Here is an 18281-nt window from a genome sequence, read left to right as displayed (position 1 = left end):
CTTGCTCATTGGGGGCTGCTGCCGTCCTGGCCCCCAGTTGAGATGTTCCTGTCCCGTCACCCTGAGCAGCCCCTTGCACACCAACTTTGGTCTTGGCCACATGACTTGCTTGGGATGGTCAGATGTAACGTATGCTCCACACACAGGCTTGCAGAGCTCTGGCTTGCTGGACTCATGTGGCCGCCACATGATGACAGGTGTGTGGTCCTGTCTCCGGGGCCAGTGGCCAGCCGGCATTCTCAGGCTCAGGCCAGTAGGGGAACCTGGCAAGCCCAGTGGGGCAGCCTTCTTCCAGCCATCCCCACAGCCATGAAACGACTGCCCCCCAGCCTCGGTGCTGGTCTCCTGGGCTCAGACCCCTATGGCATTGCCCTTACCCCGCCATGGGGGCAACAGTGTGGCACACCATGGCCAACATGCATGTTTCTAAGACTGGGATCTGATGCCCGTGCCCGCCCTACGGGAGATGGGACTCCACAGTAATTCAGCTTGACTGCCCCTTATGCTATCAATTTCAACTATTTCTTCCAGCTGGTTTTAGGTTTCAGCTGTTCCAACAATCCTTAGTAAACACTCCAGAATGTCAAATTAAGGAAACCACATGTGGCAGCCAAAACATCCCCAACTGTCCCCAAGTGTACACTTCCAGGCTCTTGAGGAACCTTCTTCCCCTGGGGGCTCTGGCCAGTGGCCACTGTTCCCTGGGTCAGGAAGAGTCCCTGGATGAGGGCATGGCAACCCACTCCAGTATTCTTTCCCGGAGAATCCCTTGGACAGAGGAGCCTGGTGGGCTACCATCCATAGAATTGTACACAACTAAGCCACTTAGCACAGCACAGCACTCTCCCCTGTGGCCAGGCAGTCAGCAGAAACCCCCAGCCCCCTGAGCTGCCAGCACGGTCAACCCTTAAATGCATCTTAGTCCCATCCTGATGGCTTCGACCTGTGTCCCCTAAGCAGAATCCCCGCTGAAGCCCTAGGTCCCAGACCTCACCTCCTTCTCCATCCCTGTATCTCTTACACAGATTCTGAGTGAAGGGCACCCAGGAGGCTGTGTGGTTTCCTTGCACTTTTGCTCACTGGCTTCATGTCCTGACTTGCACCTGCCTGGCTCTCGTCCCCCCAGAGCCCCACATCCCACTCCCGATGGCCTGTGACAAACATATGCTCTGACCTCCAGCTCCTGGAACTCCTCCTCCTCCTCCACGTCGTAGGATAGCGTGTGGATCTTGATGTCTTCGGGCGAGAGGTCAATGAACTTGCCGTCGGGGTACTCCAGGCTCTCCTTGGTGGGTGAGCGGTCCTCGATGAAGGTAGTCTCACAGCAATCAGCTGCCACGCCGTCCCCCCAGGGGCGCAGCACACTCTCCGAGTATAGGATGAGGTTGGGTCGGTAGCGGGACTCCACTGACTGCTGGAGCGTGCTGGGGTCCAACAGCTGTTGGAGTGGTTCATTCCTGGCGCCGTCTGGGCCGGCCGATGCCACGCTGCCCACCACTCGGCAGCTCTGGTACTGGGGAGCGGGGTACACGGACACCAGACCATCCCGGCTCTCGGCCACCAGGCTCCTCGTGTTGATGAGGCCGTTCCTCTTGCTGGCCTCACCGAGCTTGTCGCGCACCAGCCCGCTCTTCTGCTCCACGACTCCAGCCATGGTGCTGTCCTCCCGGCTGGTCGTCGGGCTGGCGGGCTGGACTCGAGGGTCACACTTGCCTCACAGGGCCCATTTCTCCTGGAGGAGGAAGAAACAGAGATGAGACAAGGAAATCACACCTGAAAAGCTCATTAGTCAGACCCTGGTTGTCCCAGTGTGTCCTGGTCGCTGGGGTGAACAGTCACTGGTCTGAGCCCACTTACCCTGATGGTTTAGATAGGCTCGGTGGGGGCAGTGGCCAGAGGGAGGCAGAGATAGACCCTGAACACCTTTGGACAGACTCTGCTTCCCAATGAAGGAGGCTGTGCAGGAGTTAGGACCACTGTCGCCCCAGAGAACACCAGGATTTCAGCTGACTTCTGAAATCCACAGGCAAGCCCACCCACACCAGCCTCGACCACGGGGCAAGTGGGGCCATTCATTCAACTCTCCTAGGCTCCTCATCCCAGCAGAAAAACTCGCACCAAGGAAGCAAGGGCTGACTTACAAAGATCTTGTGACTTAGTACTGATGGAACAAAGGAATAAAGAATTATTTTAGCTTTTGATCTTTTCAAATAGATTTTCAACAAGCAACCAACCTACAACCTCTTGTGAATGAAATTTTAACTAGAGGGATTTAAAAGCTTTATATACTAATAAATTCAAAATTTTTGAGTAATGTATTTTTATCTTTATATTTTCAGATGTTTTGTCTAGTATATCTTAAATATTGATCTATTTTATCTTTTCTTTTTTCTGAAGAACTAAGTTGCTTTTGCTTATAACTTATCATAACATGCCTTTGTATGATAAAAACAAAAAATAAAAATGCCCCACACAGATTTAGAAGGTAAGTGATAAGAAGACCTACATGTTAGTGCTGTACATGGACTAAGCTCCCCAGCTGAGAAAATCTTACATGCACATTTTAGTATGTTCTACACACATGTTAGAATTAGTCTGACATTCACACTAGCCTTCAGCAGGGTCCCAGGAAGTGGACTGAAAATTTTCCTGCCTCAAGGGTGCTTGGCTTAGAGAAACACCTGTGTATCTGGGATACAATTAAGAATTCTTCTAAACTATTTCCCCCTAGTTCCTTTCTAGAGTTTCAAATGTTAAGAAGAAGACACCAGAGTTTACGATTTTGGGGAGACAGCTTTTCCTCTTTGCAAGTTAATAACTATTATGTAGCAACATTCCATCTTGAGGCTTTTGCTGTTCTGGCTTTCTAGGAGATTTAAGAATCGTCTTACATTATAACTGCTTTGTTTGGAGGTAGCTACAGGAATCTAAGGTGGCACTAGTGGTAAAGAACCTGCCTGCCAATGCAGGAAACATAAGAGACTCGGGTTCAATCCCTGGGTCGGGAAGATCCCCTGGAGAAGGGAATGGCAACCCGCTCCAGTATTCTTGCCTGGAGAATCCCAGGGACAGAGGAGCCTGAGGGGCTACAGTCCACAGGGTCACAAGGAGTCGGATACAAGTGAAGCGACTGAGCATGCACACACACAGGAATCTAAAATTTCACACCGAGCAGAGGAGAGAAAGAAGACACCCTTGCGATTAGTGGGAAAATAGCAGTTTAATCATGTTGACAGAGACTGGTTGAGGGCAGGGTATGCACTGAGAGGTGTGGGTGTCACCAGCTTGACACCGTGACACATGTGAGAGAGGTCAGAACACAGTGGCAGCTCTTGCTCCTGGGCCTCTAAGACCTCAGCCCCGGGGCCCGGGAACAACCAAGAGCTAAAACCAGGAATTCCGAGTGCCTGTGAAGCACATCATGCATGTGAGCGTCACCTCCACACCTGGTCACCTTCCCAGCTCCTCCAGGTGTTTCTGGTCCAAACATCCAGCCTTTCTGATCTTCATCCTTCCACAGAGAAGCTGATGGGCCCCTTGTGTAGGGCTGGATGTACCACCAAGCCCAGAAAAACCTTCCTGAAGCTCAGATCTGCTTCTCAGACTCAGCTCCTTCTGCCAGGATCTGCAGTGAGTATCTTACAAATAACATGTTGCATTTGTTTAAATTCCTCTTCTTGGATGGAGTCCCTTGTTCCAGCGCAGCCAGTGTGACCCTCCCTTTTCTGGTGCGTTCCTGGCCGCTGGGCTCCGGTTTCTCCTACAGCTCCTGGTTTATCCTTCTCTGCCAATGTGACAGCTACTCAACATCACCGCCTCCTCAGCCCTGCCCTGCCCAGAGTCTGAAACAAAAGGACCACAGTTTCCTCCCTGTTCTCGCCCTGGTATACAGCCGGTGTTCAGTGAATGTCTGTCAAAAGTAACAGCCTGAAGGGTTACAGGATTGGACTAACGCTACTTAGGGATCTCCTTGCCTTGCACCAATCCTGAAGTCGGTTGAAATTGTGGCATTTGGAGGCAGGCACAGCTTACATCTCTACCACCCAGAGTTGACTGAGAACCTGCAGCATTAGCACCTCCTGGGATTCAGTCAGGAAGGTGGAGTCTTGACCACCTGGAGCTACTGATTTAGATCCAAACAAACACCACCACAAGGGCTATTTTGAACTTTTTAGGGAATGCTCTCTAGTGAATTGCTGGGAGGAATATCAACAACCTCAGATATGCGGATAATACCACTCTAATGGCAGAAAGCAAAGAGAACTAAAGAACCTCTTGATGAGGGTAAAGGAAGAGACTGACCTAAAGTTAAATATTAAAAAAACCTAAGATCATGGCAAATGGAGGGGGGGTGGGGAAAGGTGGAAGCAGTGACAGATTTCCTCTTCTTGGGCTCTAAAATCACTGTGGATGGTGACTGCAGCCATGAAATCAGGAGATGATTGCTTCCTGGCAGGAAAGTGATGACAAACCTAGACAGTGTGTTAAAAAGCAAAGAAAAAAAGAAAAGATGCTCCAGCCAGGAAGAGAAACAGGTGGGATTTGAACCAGGTACATCTGACTCCAAGGTGTACCATCTCCTCGCTCAGCTGGAGTGACGCCCACGTGGGGAAAGCTGGGGAAGCTTGTCGGACTGCGGACCTCACCGTCAGCCCTCACAGCTGAGGGGTGCGTGCTGTTTCAGGAAGATCCCAGTTCTGTTGTTCTCTCGTTTTAGTTAGTAATTTCATTCATTAAAAAATAACAACATTATTGGGATATAATCTAGAGACACAGGTTTGATCCCTGGGTCTGGAAGATCCCTGGGTTAGGAAGACCCCCTGGAGAAGGAAATGGCAACCTGCCCCAGTATTCTTGGTGGGAAAATCCCATGGACAGAGGAGCCCATGGGGTTGCAGAGAGTTGGACACGACCCAGCGCACATGCACCAACATCATAATGTTCACCTGACTTTTACTTTTTTATTTTTAAAATGAATTTTAAGATATTAATTTATTTATTCGGCTGCACGAGGTCTTAGTTGCAGCCCGAGGGATCTTGGCTGTGTCTTGCGGGCTCTTCCGTTGCAGTGCACGGGCTCTCCAGTTGTGGCGCACAGGCTCCGGGGTGTGGGCTCAGTAGTTGCGGCACATGGGCATAGTTGCTCCGCAGCTTGTGGAATCTCAGTTCCCCGACCAGCGATCGAAGCCACACCCCCTGCATTGCAAGCTGGATTCCTAACCACCATGGAAGGCCCCGCCTGACTTTTAAAGTGTACAATTCCCAGGGCTGTAGCATACTCACAGCAGTGTGCAGTCTTCCTCCCATCCAATTCCAGAATATTCCCATCACTTGTTACACAGCAAGCACTGCCCTCTCACCCGGCCCCTGGCAGCTGACAGTCTGCCTGCTGCGTGTATGGGTTTGATTACTCTGGATGTTCCACATGAAAAGAATCATGCGTGTGGTCTCTGCGCAGGGCTTCTCTCACTGAGTGTCGTGTGTTCAGGGTGCCTGGTGCGTCCGTGTCAGCGCTTTGTTCCTCCTGGCCGAGGGGTCATCCTCTGTGTGGCTGCACGGCATTTTGTTGGAGGGAGCGGTTTTCTCCTTGAGATCCTATATAATACTGGATTAATTACGACTGCACCTCTCCTCTTGAGTTGTTAATACAATAGAGCTTTCTTTTTCTGGCAAATGCGCAGTCAGAATGGAGTTGACTGCGTTAGTTGCTTAGTCGTGTCCGACTCTTTGTGACCCCATGGACTGTAGCCCGCCAGGTTCCTCTGTCCATGGGGTTTTCCAGGCAGGAATACTGGAGTAGTTTGCCATTTCCTCCTCCAGCAGATCTTCCCGACCCAGGGATCGAACCTGGGTTACATGCACTGCAGGCAGATTCTTGACCATTTGAACCACAGGGGAAACCAAGTCAGAACGGAAATGTCTTCAAAACAGAACAAAGCAAAATGAACTCTCAGTCTGTGCCTCTGGAGTGCAGGAAAGGCATTTCACGTACGGCCCCGGAACATGGAGTGACAGATGCCCTAGGACTGTGGAGAGCAGAGGCAGGGTCTCCCCGATCTCAGCTGGACCAAAGAAAGCCCGTGGACAGACAGGCCATGTGACCTGCTGACGGAGGGCACACCGCGGGCTGAGCCTGCCTCCTCATTGGACAGAAAGCTCCAGCCCCAGCGCAGCAGGGGTTTCAGAACAAGGCGGCCGGGACTGCGAGCCCAGCCTCCATCTCCCTCACCAGCAACAGGGTCTGAGCGATGCTGAGCTCTGTCTGCATCTGGCCCCACCACACACGTGCACCACCAGGACCCTTTATTATGAATATGGCAGAATCATACATGGACCTCTCTGTGGAGAAACTGGGATTACGTATTCCAGGTTGTGTTTCTCTCAACCTTGTTTCCAATATTTCATAAATGTTTTGCTCTGAGGAAGTAACTCCGAAAAAAAAAATCTAAAGAAAGTTTTGGGAGCCAGAGTTGTAAGTGTAATAGTTTCCAGAGGTATGAGCAATGAAGTAAACGCAAGTGAAGAACTAAACCGTCTTCCTATGAGTTGTTCTTTTCTCTGAGCCTGTACATAATTCTAGATTTTGAAAAAAAATCTATCTCCCCACCTCCTCTCACTCACTCCTCCATCCCCTGGAAGACAGAAGCATCTGCACTGTTAATGTGTGTCTACTGGGGGAGGAAGGAATTTTGTAGAGTAGTACTTGATATCTGTGCCTCTGTGGCTGATTAAGACCCTTATCTGTGCCAGATTTTGTGCAGCAAGAGTCACATTTAACACGTAAAACTACCTTTAGAGCAGCGTCTTTGAATCAAAGGAGAACAGAGCAAACTAACTAGGCAGTCGATGGGGAAAACAAAACTAATTAGCAGATTCGTTTAGCATGACGCTTGGGCCCTGTGACAGGCCTGGACTGCTCCTCACACAATCTGCCCTCACATGGCTCAATCAGCAAAGTGTTAGGAGGGCACCAGGTGCGGGGTCTTCCCTAAACCCCAACTCTGTCAGACGCCTCTTGTATCAACAGTAATACTTCCCTCCTGCTAAGTAAATAATAGATGCATTCTCACCAATATGCCCAAGTGTCGAGAGAAGAGATCTGCTTGCAAATCCTCATTAAAACAATTAAAATCTGCCTTTAGCATAAACATACAGAAAAGCCTGTGATTTGGCAGTGGAGAAAGTTAATGAAGCATTAGAACCAGATCGGTTATTGTTATTTAACGTTTAAATGGCACATTACAATTGCAAAATGCTGCATCACCCAACTCATCACTTCTGGTGGCTGGGGACTTTCTGCTCACACAGCTGATTCAGACTCCTGTGGGGAGCCAGGCTCTGTCACAGCACCTCTGGGAAGAGCACAGGAATCTGAGCCTGATTCAAGACTGTGGAGAAGAAATGCTGTGATATTGGAAGTGTGTAAACCTGTGTGTCAAGGACTCTGCTGTCTGTGAAAGTTGTGCTAACTTCCTTTAGCTCTGTGGGTCTCTATCTCAGTCTTAAGTAAGATGTTGTGGGAAGAGTCTTCCTTTCCAATAGTACCATCATGTCTACCTTTACCACCTCTAGCTTTTAATCACCACCATCTCCACCATCACCATTACTACCATCATTAACATCACCCTCACCACTATCATCACCAGCTCCACCGTCACCACAATCACCACCACCACCATCTCCACCATCATTACCATCACCACCATCTCCACCATCTCCACCATCATCACCATCACCACAATCACCATCTCCACCATCATTACCATCATCACCACCACCATCTCCACCATCATTACCATCATCACCATCACCACCACCATCACCATCATCACCATCATCACCATCATCACCATCATCACCATCACCACCATCTCCACCATCATCACCATCACCACCATCTCCACCATCTCCACCATCATCACCATCACCACCATCTCCACCATCTCCACCATCATCACCATCACCACAATCACCATCTCCACCATCATCACCATCATCACCATCACCATCTCCACCATCTCCACCATCATCACCATCGTCACCACCACCATCTCCACCATCTCCACCATCATCACCATCACCACAATCACCATCTCCACCATCATCACCATCACCACCATCTCCACCATCATCACCATCATCACCATCACCACAATCACCATCTCCACCATCATTACCATCATCACCATCACCACCACCACCACCATCACATCATCACCATTTTCACCATCATCATCACACCACCACCACTATCATCACCAGGAATTGGCAAACTATACCCCATCAGACAAATTCAACCCACAAGCAAGAAAGATTTTATACATCTTTAAATGACTGAAAATAAGAAGTATATTCCATGATGCATGAAAACTGAGAAATTAAAAACTCCTCTGTCCATGAGATTCTCCAGGCAAGTATTCTAGAGTGGGTAGACATTTCCTTCTCCAGGGGATCTTCCCAACCCAGGGATTGAACCCAGATATCCTGCACTGCAGGCAGATTCTTTACCACCTGAGTCATCAGGGAAGCCTGTCAGCATCCATAAATACAGTTTTATTGGACCCCATCCACATCCATTCAGTCACATATGCCTCTAACTGTTCTGCACTAAAAGAGCAGTTAAACACCTGTAATAAGAGGCCGTATGATCTGCAAAGCCTAAAATAGCTTTTATCTGCTCTTCACAGGAAAAGGTGACTGATTCCTGACCATAATCCCTCCCATACCACCACCACCACTACCACTAACATCACCACCACCAACAGCACAAGCCATGTGGACACTACCGCCACCATTGATAGCAATGACACCTCACCCCACACCACTCTGTGGTTCAGAGGTATGGAGGCCGCCTGTGCGGTCAAAGGGTTCCTCGAGAGGGCTGTGAGTGAGGACACAGACTCAAGCTCCTCCTCACCAGTGAGTGACAGAGACAGCAGTCTTGCAAGTAAATATTCTTGTCCCTTAGATCTTGCAAGTGACCTGTAGCTTGGGGTGACTTCAACTCAGAGAACCTGCAGCCACAAGCCTGAACTTGGACCCCAAGCCCTCACCCTTCGTGTGCCTGGATCACTCAGTTTGGAGTGTCCAGGGCTGGGAAATCCCACTCACCTCTGCTCTGATTCTTGGCAGGAGTAAATGAAAATCCCCTCTGGAAGAATGTGCTAAAAAAAACAGATCTCAGAAAATGTCCACAGATAATGCTGTGGACCTCGAGTCTGGGATTAAGCACTTGAGGAAACAAGTCCTAGTCATCAGGGGTGGGTAGCTCAGTTGGTAAAGAATCAGCCTGCAATGCAGGAGACCTGGGTTTGATCCCTGAGTTGGGAAGATCCCCTGGAGAAGGGAATGGCTACCCACTCCAGTATTCTTGCCTGAAGAATTCCATGGACTGTAGAGTCCATGGTGTTGCAGAGTCAGACATGACTGAGTAACTTTCACTTTCACTTTCAGCAGAGGTGAGCGAACACTGCAGAACTGGGGCCACACATGTCAGACACAGGGACAGGACAAACATGCTTACTGTATTTAAAAATGAAGGACTTAGAACCTTAAAAGTAAAAAAACTAATTTGTGAAATTAAAATCTCAACAGATAGACCATCCCTTCTGACTTTAAAGTTGACGACATGCTCCAAGGGTTTCTCTTACTGCAAAATAAGACCCAGGATTAGGACACACCTGGAGACATGCTGGTTGTGGAGGAAAATCACCAAAGACCACTGCCTTTCCATGAAGAACTACTGGGAGGGGCCAAGTTGCACTGATGTAGGATGCCAACTATAATAGTGATGGTGAGTTACGCAGCTTTGGTAGAGACATAAGACAGTGAAGTTGATCCCTGATCCCTAATTCTCAGCTGAGAATCGATGGAAGTGGCCTCAGTGTAAGGACTAGCATCGCCAAGCACAGATTCCCAGGCCCCCAGCAGTTTCTTATCCAGTGGGATATGGATATGCAGATCTATGGACCACACTTTGAGACTCACTGTTCTACAGATTCTGACATAGTGTCAAGTAACTGATGACCCCTGGCTCCAGGCAGAACTAGAATCAAAGCTCTGGGATGGAAAGCTCTCCTAATTTAAGCATATAAGAGAGTTGGACCATAAAGAAGTTTGAGCATTGAAGAATTAATGCTTTTGAACTGTGGTGCTGGAGAAGACTCTTGAGAGTCTCTTGGACAGCAAGGCGATTAAACTGGGCAATTCTCAAGGAAATCAACCCAGAATATTCATTGGAAGGACTGATGCTGAAGCTCGAATACTTTGACCACCTGATGTGAAAAGCCAACGGATTGGAAAAGGCCTGATGCTGGGAAAGACTGAGGGCAAGAGGATAAGGGGGCAACAGAGGATGAGATGGTCGGATGGCATCACTGACTCAATGGACATGAGTTTGAGCAAACTCAGGGAGATGGTGAAGGACAGGGAAGCCTGGTGTGCTGCAGGCCATGGGGTTGCAAAGAGTCGGACATGGCTTAGTGACTAAACAACAACAACAAAGTATCAAACAGGGACTTCTCTGGTGGTCCAGTGGTGAAGAAACTGCCCCGCAGTGCAGGGGACACAGGTTTGATTCCTGGTCAGGGAACCAAGATTCCACATATCCTGGGGCAACTAAGTCGTCACCTGGCAACAGAAGAGCCTGCATGATGCAAAAAGATCCTGTGTGCCACAACTAAGGCCTGACACAGCCAGAAAATACAAATATTAAAAAAATAAGATCAAGCAATAAGCTGACAGTTAAGGTTCCTCCCACACAAAGACTTCATGTCCCTGTGAGTGAGAACCAATAGAAAAAAATAGCTTTGGACAATCAAGGATTTCAGATATTAGATAGTAGGAATATAGAACAATTGTTTACAAAATATTTATGGAAATATTTATAGAAATAATTTGTGAAATATTTACAAAAGAAATAGAAATATTTAAAGATGAGCAAGTAATAAGAGACTATCGGAAATAAACAGAAAAAAATAAAAAGTTTGAGTTTTAAAAAGTGAAAACATTTCAGTTGTTAGAAAAACTCAACAGAATTAAAAATAGCAAAATAGACACAGCTGAAGAAAAAAAAATTAACTAGAAGATACTTTTGAGGAAAATATCCAGACTGCACTATTAAAAGAAAAAGAGACAGAAAATATAAAAGGTTGGTTAAGAGTGTGGAGTACAGAATAAGAAGGTTCAACCCATTTCTAATAAGAGTTCCAGAAAGAATGGAGAGATAAACACAGGAATGCCTCACGGACATGCTGTAGTCAAGCTGATGAACTAAACTTCATGGAGACCTTATAAGTAGTCAGAGGAAAAAAGCAGATAATTTACTCAGCAACAAACATCAGAATGACAATGTGTCGAGAGAAAGTAGCTGCCGACTTAATTTTTTTGTGTGTCTTTAAAAAAATTTTATTGGAGTACGGTCGCTTTACAGTGTTGCCTTCATTTCTACTGCATGGCAAAGTGAATTGTTTATATGTGTGCACATATTCCCCCTTTTTTGGATTTTCTTCCTATTTAGATCACCACAGAGCACTGAGTAGAGTTCCCTGAGCTGTACAGTGGGTTATGTTACGTTACGTTAAACATTAGTTACGTTAAACACAGTATCAATCAATAGTGTGTACATGTCGATCCCAGTCCCCCGATCCACCCCACCTCTCTCTCCCCCTTGGTGTCCATACATTTGTTCTCTACATCTGTGTCTCTGCTTTGTAAATAAGATTGTCTACACCAGTTTTTTATTTTCATATTCCACATATATGCATCAATGTACAGCATTTGCTTTTCTTTCTGACTTACTCCACTCTGTATGACGGTCTCTAGGTCCATCCATATCTCTAGTTGCCAACTCTGAACGCAAGCAAATTGTCTTTCAAGAACAAAGTGAAATAAGATAGATTAAGAAATGAAGAGACTTGAGCCAAACACATTTCTAAAGGAGGAAGAGAAACGATGCTGGTGGGCAGCTTAGGGGGCAAGAACTGGTGAACAGAGAAACCAACACCTTGTTCATGAATCCAAACAAATAACAAGGCTATATGACCCCTGCCCCTAAACTGTGAGGTTCATTTAAAAAAATTAAGCACTGGAAAACAATAGTATGTAAATCAGGAGGTGGGTGATACTAACATCTTTTCAGTGTTCTAGAAATGTGTTAAATTATTCAGTTTTAGGCTTAGGTTAAATACGCCTGGGTAAATTTCAAGGATAACTACCAAATGAATAAAAATACTATACACATTTCAAATTAGGAGAGAGAAAAAGGGAGTAAGGCTGAAAAAAAAATAGAGCAGGACAAAAATAAAAATAAAAATTGAGGTAACAAGTAAAAATAGATCAGCACTCACAATCGCCATTAATTAGTTGAAATTGCTAGTTAAAATTAATTTTCACTCTGGGTTTAAAACAGTATCCTGACATATGTTATTTATAAGAGACATACCTAAAGCATAAGGAAGTGGAAGCTCTGAAAACAGAAGAATGGAAAACATGTATACAAGAAAAATCCTAGGCAGAAAATGAAGCTGGCACAGCTTAATGAATCTAAAACAAAGTAGAAGGGGCTTCCCTGGTGGTTCAGTGGCTAAGATTTCACCTTTCAATGCAGAGGATACAGGTTTATCCCTAGTCAGGGAGCCAAGATCTCACATGCCTCAAGGCCAAAAAACCAAAATGTAAAACAGAAGCAATATTGTAGCAAATTCAATAAAGACTTTAAAAATGGTCCACTGTCCAAAAAAATCTTTAAAGAGATAAATAAAACAAAGTAGACATCAAGGAGTAAAAAAGCTACCACTTAGTAACATAGATGCTACATAGTAGGGGGTTCAATCCACCCAGCTCATTGCTTGACTTCCCGGCACACAATCAATTCATATCACGGTCTCAAAGCAAAACTGGTAGAATTACAGGAATAATGGAATATCTTCACCAGCAGAACAAGAAACTTGAAAACACTCTCTAAACCATGTTAAGAAATAAATAGACCAAGAATAAGAAAGATGTGGAATATTCAAAAAGCAACAGTAGCAATTTTAAGCAATGCGTACATAGAAAATTCTGCATCCAGCAATTATAGAATAGATTCTTCCAGGCACTTGTATGCTGTCTTTTTCTCTGTTTCTCCTAATCTTTCCTTCCTTCTCTCTCTCCGTTCCCTTCCTCTCTTCCTTCCAAAAGTGGATCAAGTACTAAGCCATGAAGCAACTACACATCTCATATCATTTTGTATCTTACAGATTGTGTTTTGGAACCACAGTACAGTTGATATAGAAGTCAGTACGTTTAGGAAACTTCCCAGGTGGCTTGGTGGCAAAGAATCCACCTGCCAATGTGGGAAACACAGGAGATGCGGGTTTGATCTCTGGGTCGGGAAAATTCCCCTGGAGGAGGAAATGGCAACCCACTCCAGTATTCTTGCCTGGAAAATTCCATTGACAGAGGAGCCTGGTGGGCTACAGTCCATGGGGGTTGCAAAGAGCTGGACAAGCACGCACGGTGGTCCAGTGGTTAGGACTCTGTGTTTTTACTGCTCAGGGCCCGGGTCAGGTAACTAAGTGCAGCAAAAAAAAAAAAAAATCAATACATTTAGCAAAAGCCACTCTCAGTTAGAAGTGAAGAAAAAAACAAACACTTTCTTAATAATCATTGGACCAAAGAATAAAATTATTTAGAACTGAATCCTGTTGAAAAAACTACGTATTAAAGCAAACTACATACCAAAACCTAGGCGTGCAGGTGAAGAGGTACTTAGACAAAACAGCTTTACATGCACATATTAGGACAATAAAGGTTAGAACATAAATGAATCAACATCCAAATTGATAAATTAGCCAAAACAATAATAATGAAGGGAAAAGATACATGTGACAGGTAGAAACAAAGATAAGAGCAAAAATAGTGAAACAGAAAGCAGAGACTTGACACTGGGAACCAGCAAAGCCAGTCTGTTCTTTGGAAAACAAGCCTCTGGTGGCCCGGATGAGAGGCTATGATGGAGCTGGGCTTCTGACTCCGGGAGGAGGATTTGGCACATTGATTGTCTTCTGTGTCTTGAAAACCTCATTAAAATACTACTGAAAGAATGAGAAAGATCTTCTAGGCAGGGATAAACTGGGAAATTGACATATGCACACACATATACAGAACAGATAACTAATATGGACCTGCTGTTACAGCACAAGGAACTCTAGTCCATACTCTGTAATGACCTACATGGGAACAGAATCTAAAAAAGGATACACGTGTATGTACAACTGACTAATTTTGCCATGCAGCAGAAACTAACGCAACATTGTAAACTAACTACACTCCAATAAAAATTTAATTAAAAAAAAGAAAGGCCTTAGTAAGGCCTGGAAGTACCATACAAGTGCCTGGAAGAATCTATCCTAGTAGGAGGATAGTAGTAGGAGAGAAAATAGTAGCAAATACTGAAAGGATGAAAAGCCACAGCAAAATTTCCTCTTCTTTCCTAAAGAAGGAAAGTACTAGAAGGGACGAGATGGCCCCAGCCTGGAATCTGAGAGGAGGTGAGTGGCAGCCGGGGAGACAGGCACACAAGCTGACATCTGACTTTCCATTAATACAGCACACGCTGAACAGTGGGGTCGTGCCTTCAAAGCTGGGAGACAAACTTTGAGTTATGCACCTCACAAGCGATCACTCAGTGAGCAAAAATAAAAAGGAAGCCAAACAACAACAGTAAATATTTTCAGCACTCAGAAAATTTATCTCACTCACACCCACTCTAAATAAGTAGCTCACAAATTTACTCCAGGAAAAAAAAAAAAAAAAAACAGACAGTGGAAAACCAAAAAAGCGGGTAATCAGAGATAAAAGAAACAGTGACTATCCAGAAATGATAAAAAGAAATCCCTGTCTAGCAGCTGGCCTGCAGCAATCTGTCCAATTTATAACGAACATCTGTGGGCTTCACAAAGGCAAGTTGTGTTCGTTGTATTGTTTCCGTCAACAACAGGAAAGAGAACAGAGCACTGGAAGGCGTCAGTGATGCTGGAAGAAGGCACAGGTTTCTTCCCTCAATGTTAAAAGAAGGTCATTCAGAAACTCCAGGAGAAACGCACAGCCAGAAAGACTGCCGGAGTTCCGTGAGTCTAAATACAAAAATCCACTCCCCCTCAACTTCCCATTATTTTAAGCAGCTATGGAATATAAAAAGGCAGATCCTGTTTGACCTGGACACTAAGAATATTTCTTCTCCCAGTACATGGGGTCTGATACTGGCAACTAGTGTAAAGGAAACAGTATTTTATCACTACACCTTGGGTTTACAGTCAACGATGTTTAAAGAATTATGATGATAGCTTTTATAATTCCACATTTGGAATCTACATAATTAAAAAACAGATTTTAAAGGTTACCAGTCCTGACAAAGTTGTCATCAGCAGTATCACCATCATCATTTTGGCCAAGAAGTGCTGGGCATTTCCTAAACACCAGGCACTGTGCTAAGGTATTTATAAGGATCAGTCAGTCAGTCAGCTCAGTCACTCAGTCGTGTCCAACTCTTTGCGACCCCATGAACTGCAGCACGCCAGGCCTCCCTGTCCATCACCAACTCCCAGAGTTCACCCAAACCCATGTCCATTGAGTCAGTGATGCCATCCAGCCATCTCATCCTCTGTCGTCCTCTGGATTATCCTGTTTAATTTTCAAAATAACCCTTTTGAGGTAGGTATTACCATTATCTTCATTCCACTGACAAGGACCAAGAGGATGAGTACCTTGCTTCCTGCCATCACCTAGGAGCAGAGCCAGAATCACATCCAGGAAGCCTGATTTCAGGGTCTGACTCACAGCCATTAAGTGAGACTCATTCATTCTGGTGTAAACTCAGGACACAGCTGAGCTCATGGGAAGGCACATGGTATGAGGGAGGAGGAGTGGGCAAGCGCACTGCCCACAGCCTTCTCTTGCCTGGTAGGAAGATGGGAGATGGGGGTTTAATCAAGTCCTTTTACAGATACAATAGTGATGGATGGAAGGACTCAAAATTATACACCAGAAAGCTTGGGGGAAGGAGATGGGCAGTAATTCTAGTGATCTACATTCTAGCCATAAGTAAGTGAAACTCTCCCCTTTCAAAACAAGGGGTTTACTGGACAGAATATAAAGCCAATGGAATAAGAAAAAACTAGATGCACCCAGCAGTCCAGGCGTGGTGCTGGCTGTCGAGAGGAACAGGTGGCCTCTGGAGAGCAGGTTGGGGATATGGCTGATACATTAGGACTCAAGGTGAGAGGTCTGAATTTTTCACCGCTATCTTTGTCTACTACTTAATATCTTGCTGTATCTTTGTTATCCAAGTCAAAACAACCACAAAAATAATTTTCAAGTCACTTATTGTGGAGGAATTGGAACCCTTGTACATGGGTACTGGCAGTGTACAATTGTGTAGCCACTGTGGAAAACAGTTTGGTGGTTCCTCAGAAATTAAACCTAGAACTAGCAGATGATCCAGCAGTTCCACTTATGGGATTTACCCAGAACTGAGAGCAGGGTCTCTAGGAGGTATCTGTACACTGTGTTCATAAGAGCATTATTCACAGCAGGCACGAAGGGGAAGCAACCCACGCACCCATCAATAGATGAAGGATCAGCAAAATGTTTTACATTCATTCAGTGGAATATTATTCAGCTTTCAAAAGGAAGGAAATTCTAATAACACAGAGGAGACCTCAGAACATCATGCCCAGTGAAATAAGCCAGACACCAAAGGACAAATACCATATGATTCCACTTTTATTAGATACCTTTTGGTCAAACTCGTTGAGACAGAAAGTAGGGTGGTGGTTACCAAGGGCTAGGGGAGAAGGATGAGGAATGATTATTTAATAAATATAAGTTCAATTTGGGATGATGAGAAAGTTCTGCAGATGGATGAGGTGATGATTATACAACAGTGTGAAAATACTTAACATTACGAAGCTGCATATCTAAAAATGGTCAAAATGGTAAATCTTAAGTAATGTGCATTTTACCATATTAAAAAAAATGACTTTGGGGACTTCCCTCGTCATCCAGTGGTTAGGTCATCCAATGCCCCTTGCAGCAAGGGGCACATGGGTTCAATCTCTGGTCGGGGAACGAAGATCCCACAAGCTGTGGAGCAGCTAAGCCTGTGCACCACAACTAGAGAGGCCCCGTCCTGCAGCTACTGAGTCTGGGCACCGCAAAGTCCATGAGTCCACTGACATCCGTGGTCTCGCGCGCCTCCCACTGCTGAGCCTGCAGGCCATAACTAGAGAGTCCGTGTGCTACAACGAAGATCTGGTGCACCCAAATAAATAAATGAAGATTAAAAAAAACTTTAAAAAATTGCTTTCTTCAAAACAAGAAGCAGTGACTTTGGTGTCCTAACCAATAAGATATGGTATATTTAAAGTTATTTGAGTTTAAAATAAATTATTTCTTTTATCATTTTCTGGAAAGTACAAGAATTCTAGAACATGTTAATTCTGATTATGACCTCCCAATTTAGTATTATGATTGCATTATTTTAAAGTGTATATATAATATATACAAAATATTATTTTAAAACATATAGTTATATGAAGTACATATATTTTAAACCCTAAATTATTTTATTATTATTTAATGAGGTCAATATTCACTTAAATTTGCCCACATACATAAAGATATGCTCAGGGAAGATCCTTGTCATAACTCAGCAAGTCTCAGTAGCCATGGATTGTAAAACACATCCCTATTTCAGAATTTCAGAAAAACATTGAAGTGTGAAGACTGCGCATGCTAGAACTGAAGAAATAAAATATTAAACAGAACCTCAAACTGCAACATCTTCCCAGAAAATCCTTCCACCTTGGTCAGTTAATAAATGGGCGTCACCTGCAGGAGTTCCAGCTTGTGCTTTGAGGGGTGGCAGGGGTGTGTGTGTGTGTGTGTGTGTGTGTGTAAGAGCGTGCACACAGGGGAGACAGACAGAGGGAGAGAGAACTTGACCATGCACCCAGCAGACCAGAGTTTGACGAGGAATAAAATTACCAAAGGATCAAAGCAGCAGCACAGCAGCCCATCCATAACACAGAAAAGACGCACTGAAGTGGGCTGTGGATTGGCTGTTGCTAGGATCCATTTCATGGAAAAGGGTAAAAAGAAGGCTGCAACGATGACATGCTTCTTACCTTCCCAAGTTCGCAGAAATAAATCCAGAAGGAGAACACGGCCAGCTCCTCCTTCACACCATAAACTGGCTACTAAAAGACACCTATAGGACAGCATACGATCTTAGGGACCCA

General features: G+C 45.2%; 1 protein-coding gene across 3 annotated transcripts in view; it reads right to left on the bottom strand.

The window, feature by feature from the left end:
- Positions 1 to 18281, bottom strand: part of SYNDIG1 (synapse differentiation inducing 1) — a 104162-nt gene that overhangs the window by 53095 nt on the left and 32786 nt on the right. For all 3 annotated transcript variants that reach the window (XR_009496793.1, XM_010811288.3, NM_001076263.1), the window contains 1 exon segment: positions 1175 to 1732. Coding sequence is in view for 2 of the 3 variants with exons in the window: in XM_010811288.3 (XP_010809590.1) it covers positions 1175 to 1654 (480 nt within the window). In the remaining variant the exon portion in view is untranslated.

The sequence above is a fragment of the Bos taurus genome, chromosome 13 (assembly GCF_002263795.3).
Source record: "Bos taurus isolate L1 Dominette 01449 registration number 42190680 breed Hereford chromosome 13, ARS-UCD2.0, whole genome shotgun sequence".
NCBI classification, from domain to species: domain Eukaryota; kingdom Metazoa; phylum Chordata; class Mammalia; order Artiodactyla; family Bovidae; genus Bos; species Bos taurus.
This window is presented reverse-complemented; position numbering and strand designations above follow the sequence as displayed.